The sequence below is a fragment of the Polypterus senegalus genome, chromosome 14 (assembly GCF_016835505.1).
Source record: "Polypterus senegalus isolate Bchr_013 chromosome 14, ASM1683550v1, whole genome shotgun sequence".
Taxonomy (NCBI): domain Eukaryota; kingdom Metazoa; phylum Chordata; class Cladistia; order Polypteriformes; family Polypteridae; genus Polypterus; species Polypterus senegalus.
In genome coordinates this window covers 111588430-111607603 of record NC_053167.1, presented here as the reverse complement: position 1 = coordinate 111607603, position 19174 = coordinate 111588430, and the positions used below count along the sequence as shown (strand labels likewise).

Genomic DNA, 19174 nt, shown 5'->3' with positions numbered 1-19174 from the left:
GTTCAGGGATTTCTAATTTTTACTCATCTCCACTTTTCTCTACTTCTTTTTCCGGTTCTTCTGTGGTGGCATTTTGTGACACCACCACCTGTGCAGCCACCTGTGATTATGGAGGGAAGGCGGGTGTCCCAGCTGTCCATGAGACCCCCTGCATTAAATCCTCTCAGACGAGGCCTGGAAACAAAGAGGAAAGAATTAAGAACATTTATGTTAGAATGGTGGAATGTTTAGTGGGAGTTAGGTGGGCTTTTGGCCTCGAGATCCCTGGAAATTTTTTTTTTTTCCTCCAACTTAACTAGAGTATTTTTTTTTTTTGTTTGTTTGTTTGTTTTTGATTTTTTCGGCTTTCCCAGTCATCTGACCTTATCACCGGACTCATCTTGAGACACTTATATTATGATGTGATATGTCATGTGAAGATCTGTCTAATTGAATGAAGAAGAAAAAATAACTATACTCTGTGATCTTTTATATTGTTGGTTAATTTGTTGTTTAAGTTTAATAGCTTTCTCGATTATAATTTATGATTGTAAATTATTGGTTATTACATCTTTTGACTTGTGGCAATTAACTACTGTTACCTGTTCTGTTACACCTACTGAACAACTAGGCCCGAGCCTAATGTTACTCGATTGTGTTTAACTCTGTTGTAAGTTGCTTTTATCTGCCAAGCAAATAGATGTAAATTCAAATGATATTGTACATAATGACGCTACCCTTCTACTAATTACATAGCCATGTTCCATAAGTTTGCAAGGCTTTTTTTCTTTCTTACTTCTTCATTATTGTTCTTACCTGATCTTTTTGCTTTGTGCCCTCCGACACCCTAAACTATCGTCTATGCGGGAGGAGTGAAAGCTTAAGATTCGTCAAAAATTTCAATCTACAGTTTTCAACTGATCTCGATGTTTTAGGGTCCCCTGATACCAAAAACATCGATATCTTAATGTTGGTGTATGTCTGTGTGTGTGTGTCACAGTTTCTTGAGGACGCTCTACAGCTAAAACGGCTGGACGGAAAAATACCAAACTCGAAACTTAAGCCTGTTATGATATGACGATGTGCTGATTAGTTTCTGAGCCAAATCATGCAAAAGAAAGCGACAATCTAGAGCAGGGGTGTCTAACTCCAGTCTTTGTGGGCCGCAGTGGCTGCAGGTTTTCATTCTAACCATCTTCTTAATAAGAGAGCCGTTTTTGCTGCTGATTAATTTGTTTTGCTTTCGTTTTAATTGACGTGACTCAGACCCCTTGGTTGTTTCTTTTTCCTTAATGAGCAGCCAAACAATAATGAGATACAAAACAATGACCAGCTAACCTGAAAATAAAGAAAGGTGAAGGTCTCGGTCGTGTTGGTCTGCTCAGGTCACCAAAACATCTTGACGGTGGTCTTAGAAAAAACAGAAAATCAGCAGTGAACTGTGGCAGAAGGAGAGCACCAACAAATCCTGATATTCAATAACGGCTTTAACAGCAAGAAATGGCTTCTCATTAAGAGACTGGTTGGAGTGAAATTGGCTGGAGTTTGAAGCCCCAATTTAGCTGGTCATCTGTTGACTCGTGCCACATCTCATTTCTGTTTGGCTGCCATTTAATGAAGAAACAAATCAAATCAGTGGAATGAATCCTTAAAAACAGGGCTATGAAAATGAGGGGAATAGGAGTTAATTAGCAGTGAAAACTGCTCGCTGATTGGGAAAAGGGTTAGAATGAAAACTCGTAGCCACTGCGGCCCACCAGGACTGGAGTTGGACATCCTTGCTCTAGAGGAACCTTCAAATATGGTAATTCTACAATTAATTATGAATTCATCTCTTCAGTTGCCATCGTAATGACCTATTTTATGATCACAAAGATCCTCATCAGAGTGATAAATAATTGCTGAAATGTTATAGAATAGTGTGGGTAACTGGGTTCCTAAGGCGCAAAGCCTACTGATGTTCACGTCTAAATTTTTTCTTTTCTGGTACTTTCTCATTGACATAAACACTTTGAGTTACATTCTTTGTATAAAAACCTGCTTTCAAAATAAATGTTGTTGTTGTAGACAGCTAAATGATCTTCCCAAGCTGTTAGTCTGAATAGAGAAGAGCATAGTGGCGATCGCTGTGCCTTGTGGAGCTCCTAACTATCTATAATGAAATGCATAAATATAATCGTCCATCTTAACAAACCGCTCCTTGTTAGGGAGAATTTCTACAATCCATAAGGTGAAGTAGGAGTTCACTTGTAACTCCTGTAATTTACTGCAAAGGATAGCTGGCTTCATGCAGTTAAAGGCTCAAGTAAAATCAATAAAGAGTTTTCTCACAAAGAAGTCTGGTCTCTCTAAGTGTGTATAGGGTGGTCCAAATCTAATTATACAATTTTCATTACGCTATAACTTATTAAGTTTATTACATAGAAAATCACCCAAAAAATCCCGGACCATCGAGAAGTGTACAAATTGACAACATGAAGAATTGTCTTCGTGCCGAACTGGAATCATCCCCGCATAAATCAAAGTCATCCAGACAATCTGGATCTGCATAATTAGATCTGGACCACCCTGTAGAATGGGTGTGAAGAACAGTCATAATAATAATAATAATAATACATTTTATTTAATAGGCGCGTTTCTTAACAGTCAGTGTCACCTTACAATGAAATGAAACAACAGTAATAAGATATAAAAACAAAGATGATAAGATCAAATAGCAATAAGGTACAGAGGTAGTAGCAAAGATAACCGGCAGTATGAGTGTTAAATTCATAATTGGTATGTCATGTTGAAGAGATAAGTCTTGAGGGCAGTTTTAAAATGTGTTATTAAGTCTAAGATAAGAGAGGGAAGAGAATTCAAGAGCTGAGGAGCACTATGACAGAATGCTCGAGCACTCAGAGAATAGAGTTTGATGTGCGGTACAGAAAGGAGAGCAGCAGATGAGGATCGGAGGGAGCGAGAGGGAGTGTAAGTCTGTAGGAGATCAGGAAGACAGGGAGGAGCAAAGTGGTGGAGAGCTTTAAATGTTAAGAGCAGTATTTTATATTGCATTCGGTAGTAAACAGGGAGCAAGTGAAGCTGAGAGAGAGGAGGTGTAATATGTTCAGTGGATTTAGAGCAGCAGGTTATTATCCTAGCAGCAGAAGTTTGGTTAAGTTGTAAGCGATGGATACGTTTTTGTGAGATCCCGGATAGAACAGCATTACAGTAATCTATACGTGAGGTGACTCGGGCATTAACCAGTACTTCAGTACTGTGTGGCGTAAGAACAGGACGAAGTCTAGAAATGTTTCAGAGAAACATTACTTACTGTATATGGGATGAGAAAGAGAGGGTACTGTCTAGAACGACTCCCAGGCGCTTAATCTGAGAAAAGATGTTTGTGTTAATGTTGTTAATTAAAATGGAAGATGGTTAACCTTAGCGAGTGTAGATTTAGACCCAATGAGGAGCACCTAAGTTTTATTGCTATTTAACTGAAGAAAATTGTGAGTCATCCATGACTTTGTGTCTTGCAGACACGCCATAAGTGTATTCAGAGGGAAAACAGAAATGGATTTAATGGAAAGATAAAGCTGTGTGTCATCAGTGTAACAATGAAATTTAATACCATGGTGTTGAAAGGTATTACCTATTGGGAAGACGTAAATGAGTAAGAGAAGCTGCCCCAAAACAGAACCCTGCACATGTGTCAAATGCGGAGGTGAGGTCAAGAAGTACAAAAATTAATAAAAGTTCCATGTCAGCTGCCCGGAAAAGATCATTTATGATTTAGACCAGGACAGTCTCTGTGCTGTGTTTAGGACGAAAACCAGATTGAAAAAGGTTATTTTTTGAAAGATGGGACTGAAGATGGGAGGCAACTATCTTTTCAAGAACTTTAGATATGAATGGAACATTTGAAATTGGCCGATAATTGTTAAGGATATTTGGGTTTAAGTAATTGAGGCCATTTTTAGTGAAAGGGGGACCATGCCTGTAGTAAGGGAAGAGTTAACTATAGTAGTTATCATGAGGGACATATGTGACAGACAGGACTTAAAAAAAAAAACTTGTAGGTAGTGGATCCAATTGGCATGTGGAAGAATTAGATTTTGTTATAAGCTCCGAGATATTATTTTCAGCTGGTAAACTGAAATTTGAGAATAAGGTGGTTGGTAAAGGAATAAGGATGATAGTGGAGAGTCATTTTTCTGCAGAAATAGAGGAAGCATGTTGCTGGTGGATTTTTTTCATTTTTTGAGTTGAAGAAATCCCAAAAATGACAACAGTACAGTATTTAAAAGAGAGGGAATGGTGAGCGACATTTTCTGGTGGTGTAATTTGTCTATTCATTGTGGAAAAAAAGAGCTCTAGTATTTTTCCTGGAACGGTTCTGTTTGTATGCAAACTGCAATGGATCCAAAGAGGATTTGACCTTTAAAGTGAGAAGAGCAAGAACCAGCCGCTGCAGATATCTCGCCAAGAGTGATGTAAGTACCACTGGACGCTAATCATTTGATTTGATTGGACAGTTACTTTTTGGAATTGGCTGGAATTTCAGAGCTCTTCCAAAGCTTTAGCATTGTGTGCTCATTGAAAAGTTAACACGGGATTTCTGCGAGCTCACTGCCAGCCTTCTTTAAGGAGCCTCCCCTTCTCGGAGCTTTATAAAGTTTCACCTTCGCTTCAGTAAAAGGATTTTGGGACTGCTACTTCCCGGGAGCTGTCATTGCAACATTCTTAACAATCGGTTTTCTCCAGTATGCCATGGGGAGATTCTTAGGTTATCTGGCAACTTTAAAGCAGGCCAGTATGATCAGCTGAGGGTGACCCTGAACTTGGAATTACAGGTTAGATAACGAGACTCATTTCTGTTTTACCGTGTGATTAACATGTTACATGTTTTACAGATATAAATGTATAAGCGCATGGAGTGTGAACTATACAAGATTAGACTTATCTGAGGCAGCAGATGGATGATTCATTTGGTGTATCTGTTGGGAATATATAAATCAGCTTTTAGTGGCTTTTTTAATGGTCAGTGATTAAGACCACCCAAATCATTGTTACTGTGTTTAGCCACAACAGGACCTCATGCTGTGCCTAGAATTATTTAGACAAGAACAGGCCACTCTTTTCAACCAGCTTCTCAGCCCTGTTCACCTTCATCTTCATAAAAAGGTCTGGCTGTGATGAAGGTCCCCCTACTGCATTACTTGATAACTTATTTCAGTTGTCAATGGTATGTAGTGTTTGTACAAATTTTACTCCTGTGTCCTTATGTTCTCATTGAAGAACTTGTTTTAAAGTGAAATAATCACTTCCTATACTATTCGCATCACCCATTTCTCAAATCACGTTTTGCAACTGAAACCATGTTAGTAGTAAACCTGGTGCAGTCAAATTTTGTACATTTTAAATAAAACATTTTAAAAAATAAAGTCAGTCCACTCTTTTAGTAGTGACAAAAACACATTTTAACTGAATACATGTTTACCAAAAAAATATAATGTACTGTAGGAATTTCTGATGATTTTTAATTAACTACCTGTGTGTGGTCTTTGTGACAAAAAACAACCCGAAGACTCCCTAGAGGTTTTACTATATTCATAAACTTGGAGAGGCGTCAGCTCACTCTTAAGAATTACCCAGTGCAGAGGACGTGGGCCCACCTGTGCTTGTTGCCCCACTGGCTTTTGTAAGAAGACGCTGGCGATACCATATCTTAGCCGTATCGCTGCCATATCAGTCCTATTAATCTTTGTCTTAAGAGGTGCTTGACTTGCACGTTGTTGAGATGCAACAGTTGCTTCTTTTTAACGTTGTTTCTCTTCATCTGTGTAATTAATGTGATGTCACGTTATTGTTGCACACCGGTGTTTGCTGCACGCGGGTCTTTTGTAGTGTGAACTGAGAAGAAATTTTAAAAGTGCATGCAGGCGCCATCTAGTGGCTGTGGTTGAGTGTGAGCAGAGTGGACTTCTCATACACACACAGGTCTTTCGATTGTATATTTCTAATAAGATGGCCATCTGGGAGGAAGCCAAAATAATAATGGGATTAATACAATAATTTGGCAAGGTTCCTACTTTATGTACCTGACCTTTCTCTATTGTAGAAGGGGGTCTCCAGCCTTTAGACTTATATCAAGGTAACTGAGGCCCACTCGTTTTAAGAAACAGAATAATACAATTTATTGATAAACCAAAGGAGTATAAAAATAGGATAAGTGCATATATATATATATTGGCATATAAGATGGGCTGCAGATAGACTAGACAGGCAAACATAAAAGATATAGGCTGACTGTTTACTGGTATTTAGCAAAACTTTTACAATACCAAGTCTTTATGGTTGATGTCTGATGAATTGTGCAGTTGTTGCTTTGTTGTTCTTCCAGGTTTTAGTGGAGGATTTTTCATGCATTGGAGTGCGCTCTTTCTCTTTGCTGCATGATTCGTGTCAGTGGGGTGCTGCTGCTTCCTCAGCTTGCCTTCTGCAGTTTTTTGCCACTTCATAAGGAAAAGGCATTACTTGTTCTTGCTCAAGAGTTTAGATGCTGAAGTTCCCTTCTTGAAGTAATGGCTGCTCCTAAGCTTAGGTTGGCAGACTGGGCTCAGCTCTTCAGGCTCACAATGAGAAACGTTTGTTGGTTTCGGCTCTCCAAGTAGGAGGCTCCTAGCTTTTAGTTTGAGAGAAAAAACTTTTATAAAGTCATTTTGGAGAGTTCCCTATTCCTGAAAGAATTGCCATATTTCTCTTCTCTTGTCTCTATTCTTCTTTTCATGCATGTGGGGTGCATGTGGCTTTAAAGGAAGATTGAACCTTCTGATTCAATGAAAGTTACTTCGAGTTACGAAATCAGCATCTTCTCATAGGTGGGTTCTTCTTTTTATCTTAGTTGTCATTTCTTGAATTATAAGTCTTTGTCCTTGCATTGGGTTCATTTACCACCTTAAGAGGTCTGCAGCGTGGTCTCTGGGTAGATGTCGGATTACCAGGTATATCCTGCTACAAGCCGGAGTTCAGTCACTTTTTTTGGAATGCAGCTGGATCCTAGAATCGCGGTTTAATCTGCTTTCTTGACAGGCCTGGTGTGCCACTAAAGCAGCAGAATAGGCAATGTCCACTCTGTCCTACAATATATACACACACACACATATATATATATATTATACCTAGGGTGGTCCAGATTTAATTATGCAACTTTTAATGCAATGCAGGAAAACAATACAAAAATACAATACAAAAGAATTGCTGTTCGACAAATAGATAGATAGATAGATAGATATGAAAGGCATTATATAATGATAGATAGATAGATATGAAAGATAGATAGATAGATAGATAGATAGATAGATAGATATGAAACGCATTATATAATGATAGATAGATAGATAGATAGATAGATAGATAGATAGATAGATAGATATGAAAGGCATTATATAATGATAGATAGATAGATAGATAGATAGATAGATAGATAGATAGATAGATAGATAGATAGATAGATAGATAGATAGATAGATAGATAGATACTTTATTAATCCCAAGGGGAAATTCACATTGACAACCGTCTCCCTGCCATTTTGGAATGCAGGGCAGGTGCTGCCATCTATAAGCAACAAAAATAATTTTTTGTGAATTCTCTATATAATAAACTTAATAAATTATAGCATAATGCAAATTGCTTAATTAGATCTGGACCACCCTGTATACACCATATGGAATTTTAAATATACAATATTTATTTTATCAACACTACAAATGGGCTGACAAAAGTCTTTTATTTGTATAACTCCAGAATCCTAACAGATCAGCACAGTCTGTAAACTGCACTACCCTTATAAACACATTATATAAAAAGTACCATTTGATCCAGAGTCATTTCTTTTGTCATCTGTTCCTACAGAATGATGTCTCTATATTGCTTAACAGCTCACTGAGGTGTTATCAGGACAGCCTAAGTCACCAGGACTATTTCAATATTAAGCTGTTTATCTCTCCCTAACCCACTTTTTCCATGACACGAGCAATTCAGAGTACAAGGCAGGTGTACTCGCGCCTATACTTAAAAGAAGACAATTTTGAACTTGCATTTCTTAGAGATGTGTGGTGGACTTGGAAAACTTATAAACAGCCACTCAACCACTAGAATAATGTGCCAATATTTCAGATCTTCGTTAAGTGACACTATGTGTGGAGACGCTGAGATTTCAGATGATCTCAGAGTATACAAAAAAGACAAGAGCGTATACGTCAAGAAAGATGGAGAAATGATGACAGCTGTGATTGCTTAGTGGCCAAAAATATTGGAGTCCCTCAAATAGAATAATATGCTTGCTAAAGAAACAAAAACAGCTGTTCTTTACGAGTTAATAAATGTTTAAGTACAGTATTTAAGTAACTAATGTTTTTTTGTCAATAGTGTTAATCTCTTTGTATTTGTAGAACATTCCAGCTCAGTTACAAGCCAACTGCTCACTTCACCTTTTACAAGGCTGACACTCATAAAACGTTTCCAACAATGTTGCTTATTTCAGCTTTAGATGCAGGTAAGAAGTATTGGGTGCTGCGAGTTGGAGGCTTACAATTTTAATTTAAATTAAACACAGAAAGTGACTGGTTTCCTAGTTTGAATGGAATATTTTATAAAAAGGCCAAGAAAATTTTTAATACTGCATTGACAAAAATACATGAAGTGAATAAGAGATCATAACAAAAATATAAAAAAAACTCTATAAATAAATTCAGAACTGCTTTCTGTGTTTCCTATTTTTAGCTTATATACTGTGAATTGTATTTTTAACAACCATTGGTCATATTTAAAATTTACATACAGCGTATACCTTATAAAGTCATTTTTTAAATTTGTTAATTATCTAGTTACCACGTGTAAAAACCTTTTAACAGAAAATTATATATGTTTGTACACAATAAAAGTGCATAAAAAAACATGGCTGCGTGAAGCTGGAATTTTACAGAGTAACAAATTACAATATTTAGAATTCTGTGTAAAAACCTAATTTCTATTGTACTGTATTACAATAATTGTTGCCACTTTGTTTTCCTGTAACTAGTCTGACACAGGATGGTTTGGTGGCATAGTGGTCAGCGCTGCACTTACAGTTTCCCAGTCCTAGCACTGCCTTTGTGGAGTTTGCACGTTCTCCCAATGTCTACATGCATTTCTTTCAGCAGAACAAACATGTGCTTGTTAAGTTAAAGAGCAACTCTGGATTGGCCCAGTATGAGCCAGTGTGATGTGAACATGAGTGGTGTCACCCACTTGTGAGTAGGAGGACGTTGTATGGACCAAGTGAAGGTAATTCCACGCCAGGCCAGGGGGTGGCGGGGTGCACTAAATCTTCTCCTGTTATCTCTACAGACCAGCCGCGGGAAAACCTATCTGACTCAACCCTGAAGACGTCACTTCTGGTTCCAGTGCCTCAATTGACATCAGAAGACACTCACTTCCGGTTCCTCTACATCACTTTCTGTCTGACTATTTACAACTACCATCTTTGCAACTCAAGTTCAGTTCTGTTTCGGACTCAGTCTTGTGAACATCTCTGTTCCTTTCAAAACCTTTTGCAGCCAGGGATAATCTACAGGTGGCTGCCCCAAACGTTTAAGTGTGTCGAGTCTTAACTTTTTACAGTGGGCATGGCTCCGCACCCTGCATCGTTTTCCAGCTTATACTCAATTTGGCCAGAAAAGGCACTCCATGTGACCCCCCAAATGTATATGCAAGAAGGATGGATAGAACATATAAATATATAAAATCTAAGAAATAACAATGAGATACTTAACAGTTCATTATTATCCAGAAAGAACAGATGAGGAGAAATTGAGTATTTTTAAAATGGTGGTTTTCAATTGTTGTCTACCAGTGGTTTTTGTTCCAAATCAGTGTTCAGTATTACAGCAATTCTGTCTACTAAAATTTACTTGGATAAAACTTTTAAATTGCCTTCATTAAGCCTTAAATATACAAACAGCAGCAGAATTCCCTTTAACTTCACAAAAAAAAATACACAGAATCAATAGACCACCAGGGGAAAACTGCACATTTTCTACGGATGTACATAACTGAAATGCTACCAGACAGCACAAATCCCATGATGTGCAAACAGATTTATAAATGTGTAAATTCCTCTGCACTTTTTCAATCTATGCACATACTTTAGTAAAAGCATTGCATTCTACAAGCACTGGTATGTTTTTGCATGATGGAGAGCTCACCCGCAATAAAGTTTAGAAGAGAGTGTGCCACAAGGACGAGGAGAACTGAAGCCCACTGTTAGAAAGCATTAAACAGGCATTTGCATGTCTTTTATACACTGAACATATCATTCTCAAACCCACTCAATCCAATTCAGGGTCACTGGTAACAACATTTACAAACTTCACACACCAAAACTCACTCACACCCATTCCCCTTTGTTTGAATAAAGTTAATGTTCGGTAAACCTAAATGAAAATCGCTCATTTTGCTAAAGTGTCGGGACGGAGCCTAGAAAAGACATCCAATCACCTGCGGCCCACTGGAACATCAACCACTTGTCAGGTACATTTGTTTCCCTCAGAAAAGCCTTCCCCATGGGAATGTAATATTCTTCTGTTTAGTCAGACCATTACAATGAAATTATGTTCCAAATATATTATGTTCTAGCCAATGTTTGAACAAATCCATGCACTAATTTGAAGAATTTCTTATACAGAATACGCACCTTGTAGTGAAACGCTCTGCCTTTATTTCCCACCAAAAGCACCTATTAGGCCAAGCTGAAAGTTGCAGCTTTCCGTGGAAATTAATTTAACTGATTAATCCTGAGTGAAAAATTCAGAAGTTTGACCCTTTTCATAAATATAATTGATTCTCTCATTCACTGTACATGTGCTTGCAGGTCATTTTACCAGACTCCAGAAGTAATACATACAAAAATTCAAGATGCCTGTAATATTTATACTAAATAAATTATTTAGTTATTTATCAGAGTAGTTTAAAGTGATAAATATAATGACATTGTGTGATCTTTATACTTAACTGTCTTTTCTACTTCCTAAAAATGTATTCCAATAAATGGAGAAAACAGTTTACGGTCCTGATTTAAAAAACATTGCATTCAGGAATCAGACTAAAACAGATTTGGTATCCATTGTCAATAAATATCTTAATAGTTAACCGTCTGTCATTCTGTTACACCCACTGAATTCCCAGAGGTGAGGTTGATGCTGGATGATCAATTTGTGCTTCAGGATGTTCTGTGCTCCTCAAAACGCTTGTGTGAAGCAAGCTGCTGTCACTAGCTGCAAACTGCTTCTTAAAAGTTTGTACAAGTCCTGTGCTGGATAAATCTTTGTCTGTATAAAGCTGATCATAAATGACAGTTAATGATTTAACAGCAGAGTCTAAATTTCTTCTGGCAGAGCTCATGTCTCTCATTGTGGAAGTTGGTAGTGAGTGTGCCAATAAGCCATAAGTTGTCCTGATGCAGTCATCAATATTTTTTGCTGATAGACACAATGCCTCTGTGTTTCTCTGGAGCTGGAGTGTGTGCTCCATACCTAGACAAGAAAAACAAAAAAGTGAATTAATAAGTTAAACACATTTAAAAAACTGTGAATAAGTGCCTGCAATGCAAGCTACACCCAGTTATTACAAACATCATTTGAACATGGATTCAGAAGATGAGCTTAGCAGGAGAAATATTCATCTTCAATCTGCTAATCATTTTTTAAAGTTACTGACATCGGGATAGGAGCTGGGACTGATTCAATAATAATGACAAATAACTAATACTTCTGTCAGTAAAATGGACCAAAGATCAAAATGAGCACCATCTCATGCAAGTAACTATTAATTCATTAGTGTAATTTCATTGTACTACAAAACAGGGTAATTTAGTTAGAGTATAGTTTCAATATTAATGTTCTTGAAAGCTTAGGTTGAGTAGTACATGTCATCCCACTTTCACATATTTTTACATTGCAAAAAGTAAAATCAAACTAGCTTTTTAAAGAAAATAAATAATACTGTGTTTACTAGGTTTGGGGAGAAACTTTGAAAATTCTTGCACAGTAATGGCATACAATAAAGCAGGGGGCGGCAACCTGTGGCACACATGCCACTGAATGATTTTCAATGGCACTCTGATTGAACTGAAATATAGTGAAAAAATATATTTTAATTACAGCACACACATTTGTGCTCTCACTTACATTTTGCGTATGCAACTTGCATGTAAACAGAAACCATGTGTTCAGTGCAGGCCATGCTGTGTTAAAACAAACCTGTTGTTATTATATTTTACTTACAGCACATGCGTTTGTGCTCTGCATCCCCACCTATGTTTTGCAAATGCGACTTACATGTAATGGGAACCCATGTGTTCAGCGCAGGCCGTGGTACATTAAAACAAACCTCTTGTTATTATTAAGTAATATCTTCTTCTTTCGGCTGCTCCCGTTAGTGGTTGCCACAGTGGATCATCTTCTTCCATATCTTCCTGTCCTCTGCATCTCATTCTGTTACACCCATCACCTGCATGTCCTCTCTCACCACATCCATAAAACTTTGCTTAGGCCTTCCTCTTTTCCTCTTCCCTGGCAGCTCTATCCTTAACATCCATCTCCCAATATACCCAGTATCTCTCTTCTGCACATGTCCAAACCAACGCAATCTCACCTCTCTGACTTTGTCTCCCAACTGTCCAACTTGAGCTGACCCTCTAATGTACTCATTTCTATTCCTGTACATCTTTTCACACCCAACGCAAATCTTAGCATCTTTAACTCTGCCACCTCCAGCTCTGTCTTCTGCTTTCTGGTCAATGTCACCGTCTTCAACCCATAGAAAATAGCTGGTCTCACTACCGTCCTGTAGACCTTCCCTTTCACTCTTACCGATACCCGTCTGTCACAAATTACTCCCGACACTCTTCTCCACCCATTCCACCCTTCCTGCAGTCTCTTTTACACCTCTCTTTAACACTCCCCATTACTCTGTACTGTTGACCCCAAGTATTTAAACTCATCCACCTTCGCCAACTCTACTCCCTGTATCCTAACCATTCCACTGACCTCCCTCTCATTTACACACATGTATTCTGTCTTGTTCCTACTGACCTTATTCCACTCCTCTCTAGAGCATAACTCCACCTCTCCAGGGTTTCCTCAACCTGCTCCCTACAATCGCTACAGATCACAATGTCATCAGCAAATATCATAGTCCATGGGGTCTCCTGTCTAATCTCATCTGTCAACCTGTCCATCACCATTGCAAATAAGAAAGGGCTCAGAGCCGATCCCTGATGTAATCTGACCTCTAACTTGAATGCATCTGTCACTCCTACCACAAACCTCACCACTGTCACACTTCCCTCGTACATATCCTGTACAACTCTTACGTACTTCTCTGCCACTCCCCAACTTCCACATACAATACCACAGCTCCTCTCGAGGCACCCTGTCATGTGCTTTCTCCAGGTCCACAAAGACGCAATGCAACTTCTTCTAGCCTTCTCTAAACTTCTCCATCAACATCCTCAGAGCAAATATTGCATCTATGGTGCTCTTCCTTGGCATGAAACCATACTGCTGCTCACTAATCATCACCTCACTTCTTAACCTAGCTTCTACTACTCTTTCCCATAACTTCATGCTGTGGCTCATCAATTTTATCCCCTTGTAGTTACTGCAGTTCTGCACATCCCCCTTATTCTTAAATATCAGCACCAGTACACCTCTTCTCCACTCCTCAGGCATCCTCTCACTTTCCAAGATTCCATTAAACAATCTGGTTAAAAACTCCACTGCCATCTCTCCTAAACACCTCTATGCTTCTATAGGTATGTCATCTGGACCAACGGCCTTTCCATTTTTCATCTTCTTCAAAGCTGTCCTTACTTCCTCCTTGCATTTCCTGATTCACTATCTCTACATCATCCAACCTCTTCTCTCTCTCGTTCTCTTCATTAATCAGCCTCTCATAGTACTCTTTCCATCTGCTCAACACACTCTTCTCACTTGTGAGTACGTTTCCATCTTTATCCTTTATCACCCTAACCTGCTACACATTTTTCCCAGCTCGGTCCGTCTGTCTAGCCAATTGGTACAGGTCCTTTTCTCCCTTCTTAGTGTCCAACCTCTCATACAAGTGGTGAGGCGGCCTTCTGCTGCTATGCACCTAAAATCTGGAATAGCCTGCCAACAGGAATTCGCCAGGCAAATAAAGTAGAGCACTTTAAAACACTGCTGAAAACACATTACTTTAACATGGCCTTTTTATAACTTCACCTTAACTTAATCCCGATACTCTGTATGTTCAATTCATCATAATAACTATTCATAGTGGCTCCAAAATACGTACTGACCCCTACTCTCTCTTCTGTTTCTTTTTCCGGTTTCTTTGTGGTGGAGGCCTGCACCACCACCACCTACTCAAAGCATCATGATGCTCCAACATTGATGGACTGAAAGCCACAAGTCTACGTGACCATCATCATCAAGTCCTGCCATGAAAACCCTAAATACAAAGAGGACTGTTTGATTTATGTTAGGTAGATTGCCCAGAGGGGACTGGGCGGTCTCTTGGTCTGGAATCCCTACAGATTTTATTTTTTTTCTCCAGCCTCTGGAGTTTTTTTGTTTTTTCTGTCCACCCTGGCCATCGGACCTTACTTATTCTATGTTAATTAATGTTGACTTTTGTTTATTTTTTATTGTGTCTTCTATTTTTCTATTCTTCATTTTGTAAACCACTTTGAGCTACATTGTTTTGTATGAAAATGTGCTATATAAATAAATGTTGTTGTTGTTGTTTTCTTTAGCCTTCACCAGCTCTCTCTTTACCTTGTGCCTTATCACCTTGTACTCTTGTCTACTTTCTGCATCTCTCGGACTATCCTTCTTCTTTTTTGCCATCCTCTTCCTCTGTATACTCTACTGTATTTCCTCATTCCACCACCAAGTTTCCTTTTCATCCTTCCTCTTTCCAGATGTCATGCCAAGCACCCTTCTTGCTGTCACCCTTACTACATCTGCTGTAGTTTCCCAGCTGTCTGGTAACTCTTCACTGCCACCCAGTGACTGTCTCACCTCCTCCCTAAACTCAACCTTGCAGTCTTCCTTTTTCAACTTCCACCATTTGATCCTTGGTTCTGCCCTCACTCATTTCCTCTTCTCGATCTCTAACGTTATCCTACAGACCACCATCCTATGCTGCTTAACTACACTTTCCCCTGCTACCACTTTGCAGTCTTCAATCTCCTTCAGATCAACTCTTCTGCATAGGATGTAATCCACCTGTGTGCATCTTCCTCCACTCTTATACATAACCCTATGTTCCTCCCTCTTCTTAAAATACGTATTCACCACAGCCATGTCCATCCTTTTGGCAAAATCCACTATCCTCTGATCTTCTTCATTCCTCTCCTTGACACCATACCTATCCATCACCTCCTCATCTTCACTGTTCCTTTCACCAACATGCCCACTGAAATCCGCTCCAATTACCACTTTCTGTCACTTGGGTACACTGTTCATCACTTCATCCAACTCACCCTTTCTCACCCATTGCACACCCAACTTAAGGTGCATATGCACTAACAACATTCATCATCACACCTCCAATTTCCTTCTTCATAATCATTACTCTGCCTGACACTCTTTTCACTTCCAAAACACTCTTGACATACTGTTCCTTCAGAATAACTCCTACCCCATTTCTCCTCCCATCCACACCATGATAGAACAATTTGAATCCACCTCCAATCCACCTGGCCTTACTCCCCTTTCACTTAGTCTCTTGCACGCACAATATATCAACCTTCCTTCTCTCCATCATGTCTGCTAACTCTTTCCCCTTACCAGTCATACTGCCAACATTCCTCCTCTCCTGCCTCCAGACACGTCTCCCCCTCTTTTTCTCCTTCGGCCAACAGTAGCCCAATTTCCGGCCAGCACCCTGTTGGCTAACAGTACTGGTGGTGGTCGTTGTTAACCCGGGGCTCGACTGATACAGTATGGAAATTTGTATTGTTGTCCGCATATTGATTTGGCAAAATTTTACCCCGGATGCCCTTCCTGACGTAACCCTCCCCATTTATCTGGGCTTGGGACCAGCACAAAGAAACACAGTGGTTTGTGCATCCCCTGTGGCTGGTAAATTAAGTAATATACTTCCCTAAAATGACTCGTAAAAGACAAAAACTTGATGGTTGCTCTTTTCATGACTCTTGGACGAATGAATATAGATTTGGACAAAAAAAAGGATTGTGTGGTGTGTTTGTGCGTTATGCTGTGAAAGTGTCGTGTGTCAATGTCCTTGTACACTTGACATACATCAAACTAAACATCAGTCCATGTTTAAAAACTCTGACAAGAAAAGTGAAGCTATAAAAGGGGGTGTGTCTGGCTTTAAGAAACAAACTACTTATTTTAGTCAAATAATTGGATCCAAAAATAAAGCCACTAAATGTAGTTTTAAAAAAACTTGACAAAACATTCTTTTCACATATAGTATGATCCTATGTATTTTAAACTATTGAATGAGCAATAATATAACATCTGGTTATAAATGGGCTTCAAAAGTAAATATTTTTAAAGCCCATCATAAACGGGCCAATTTTGACACTATATATAACAAAATTGGTAGAATTATGTCGGCACACGGAATAACATTATAACACAGGTTTAGCAGGACACCACTGAAAGGTTGCCGACCACTGCAATAAAGTAACATAGTATATTGAAGCTTAACATAACTCTGCATATGTCTCAACAGAAAACAAAATAATTCATAAATACAAAAATATAAATATAAAAACATATAAATATGTGAACTAGATATGATAACACAAAAAAATCTCAAAAGACATACTTATACATAAGAATACATTCTTTTTCAGAAGTAAAGGTAACAGAAATCAGAGTAGACATGGAATACTTAGATGCAAGAAATGGCAGCCATCTTAAATAATTCCATGTACTACAATAAATAAAATACTCCAGTTGTGTTTATTAAGACCAATTAAACTTCTGAAACTTTTCAAACTCAAAGAAAGTACTCTATGTATATCATAAGCTTGAAAAGAACGACACAGCTTATCCTCTGGTATCCTCATTGTACTGTTTTCATTGGCTGATTATTTTCTATTTTACTTTCTTTGTCTGGTTTTGTGAAGCGAATAAATATTTCTGCAAACTTCTTAAGTGTTTGCAATTTTAAATATTACACAGTGCTTCTTATTTGTAACAACAAATACATACATTTTTCATTTGAACCTTTAATACGAATAATGGATATTTTTCCTTTTGTGTCTAACCTTCTTTTAGTTACAGTTGCCATATATATATTTTGGTATATCACAGGACACCAAGTATACACCCAAAATTACTCATACAGGGCCAATTCAAAGTTGCCTATAAATCTAAGATGCTTGTCTTTGGGATGAAAGATAAAAGAAAAATGTTTGCAGCCACAGACAATCAAACTTGGGAAGAAAAAAAAAAATCCACCAAGACTGTGACTGAGCCGAGATTAAAACATGGTCTACTAGTATTTTGAGTAAGGAATACTAATGACTGCATAGCCACACATATAAACTTTAAAATAATACCAAAATTAAATAATGTCAAAGAATTATATAAAGAAGGGTGACACACTGGTGCATTAACTAGCACAGCTTCCTCATACTTTCTAGGGTCAATATTCGATTTACACCACATTCACATTACCAAGAAAGTTTACCCCTCCGTCTGCTTTCTCCCCAACCATGCAGGTTTTCTTTGTGTATTCTTGTTTCATTCTACACTGCAAGGCTATAAAAGTTGCACTAACTGGTAACTCTGGATTGGATACATGTAATTGTGATGCTTCCATGATAGGATATGGCTTCCTGCAACCCAATTGAAATGCATAAACTTTGTTCAGAAATGGATGGATGGTATAGAGTAAAGAAATTGGCTCACTAATATTTTTATACATGAAACAAAAGATTTAACATACCTTTTAAAGCAGCAAGTATGATTTTGCAGATTTGAAAGAAAGCCTCATAAAATCTAAATAATTTAATAGCAATAAATGCTAGCGTCTTTAGATTGCAGGTCTCCAAATTGTCTGATTTTTCCTGTTCCGAGGTTCCAATATTATTCTGCAAAACAATTCATTTACTTAAGGTTCTCACAAAATCTGATATTCAAAATGCTTCATAACACTTATACATTAAGTTGCCTCTAAAACCTCAATCTATAACTACTGGCAAAAAGGTATGAATTACTTTGACTGATCAAGAAAATCAGTACAGGATAGGTTCAAATTCAATTATTATAATTCTTAATTAATCATTTTAGATTTAAGTCATCCTTCTTCTGAATAGCATCTACCATACTGATCACTTAAAGGACTATTTTGTGAAGAACATTAAACAATGCACTCTGTATACACGTGAAGAAAATAGAAAAAATACCTTCATATGACATTTCTTAGGAAAGGATGAAGAAAGGAAATTTAAAAAATATATATATTTCAAAGATTTATTGTTCTCACCTGTTGCAAATGGTTAATATAACTACTTACAGAAGCAATCAAAATCAAAGAATTCTTCTTTATTGCCTGGAAAATCTAAATAAAATTAAACAATCATAAGCATACCACTAACTATATTGATAGAATCAACAAAGTTCTTTTGACTTATAATAATAATAAGGAAACATTTTGCATTCAAATTTTACAAATTTATATTTGTCAGTGTAGGTTTCCTTAATCCCATTATAGTTATACTGGCATCCTCACATTATTACCCAAAACCAGAATAAGTTACACCAATTCAAATTTTACGTGGCTAAAAGAAAATAAAATAAGATGGTTTCACTTTTCAGAACATAGATGGGGTTAATGAACTATTGGGGAAAAAGTAAATACCTCAGTACCAGGATGCATTTGTTGAACATCATTTTCTATCTTCTTACTGTTAGACGCCAAATCCTTATAAAGACACGCCACACCTTTTTTTACTCCTTCACAAAGGGCAACAGCAACTGTGCTCTAAAACAGGTGTTAAGAGCATAACCGTTGAAACATATTTCACAACACAAATATTACACACTATCGAATAACACAAACATTGTCCACAAATATTTATAATGTATAGAAACACAGTAACAGCATTCATTGTGTCTTATTTTTGGTCCCTTTGAGAAAGTT

At 37.8% G+C, this 19174-nt stretch overlaps 1 protein-coding gene across 3 annotated transcripts in view; it reads right to left on the bottom strand.

Moving 5' to 3' along the window:
- Nucleotides 1–10701: 10701 nt before the first annotated feature.
- Nucleotides 10702–19174, bottom strand: part of kif14 (kinesin family member 14) — a 49195-nt gene continuing 40722 nt past the window's right edge. For 2 of the 3 annotated variants that reach the window (XM_039735344.1, XM_039735345.1), the window contains exons 27-30: nt 18893–19015; nt 18518–18592; nt 17978–18122; nt 10702–11535 (exon numbers count right to left, since the gene is read on the bottom strand). In XM_039735344.1, coding sequence (XP_039591278.1) covers nt 11168–11535; nt 17978–18122; nt 18518–18592; nt 18893–19015 — 711 coding nt within the window. In that variant the 3' untranslated portion in view covers nt 10702–11167. The remainder of the gene's footprint in view (nt 11536–17977; nt 18123–18517; nt 18593–18892; nt 19016–19174) is intronic. The other variant, XM_039735346.1, reaches the window with a different exon arrangement.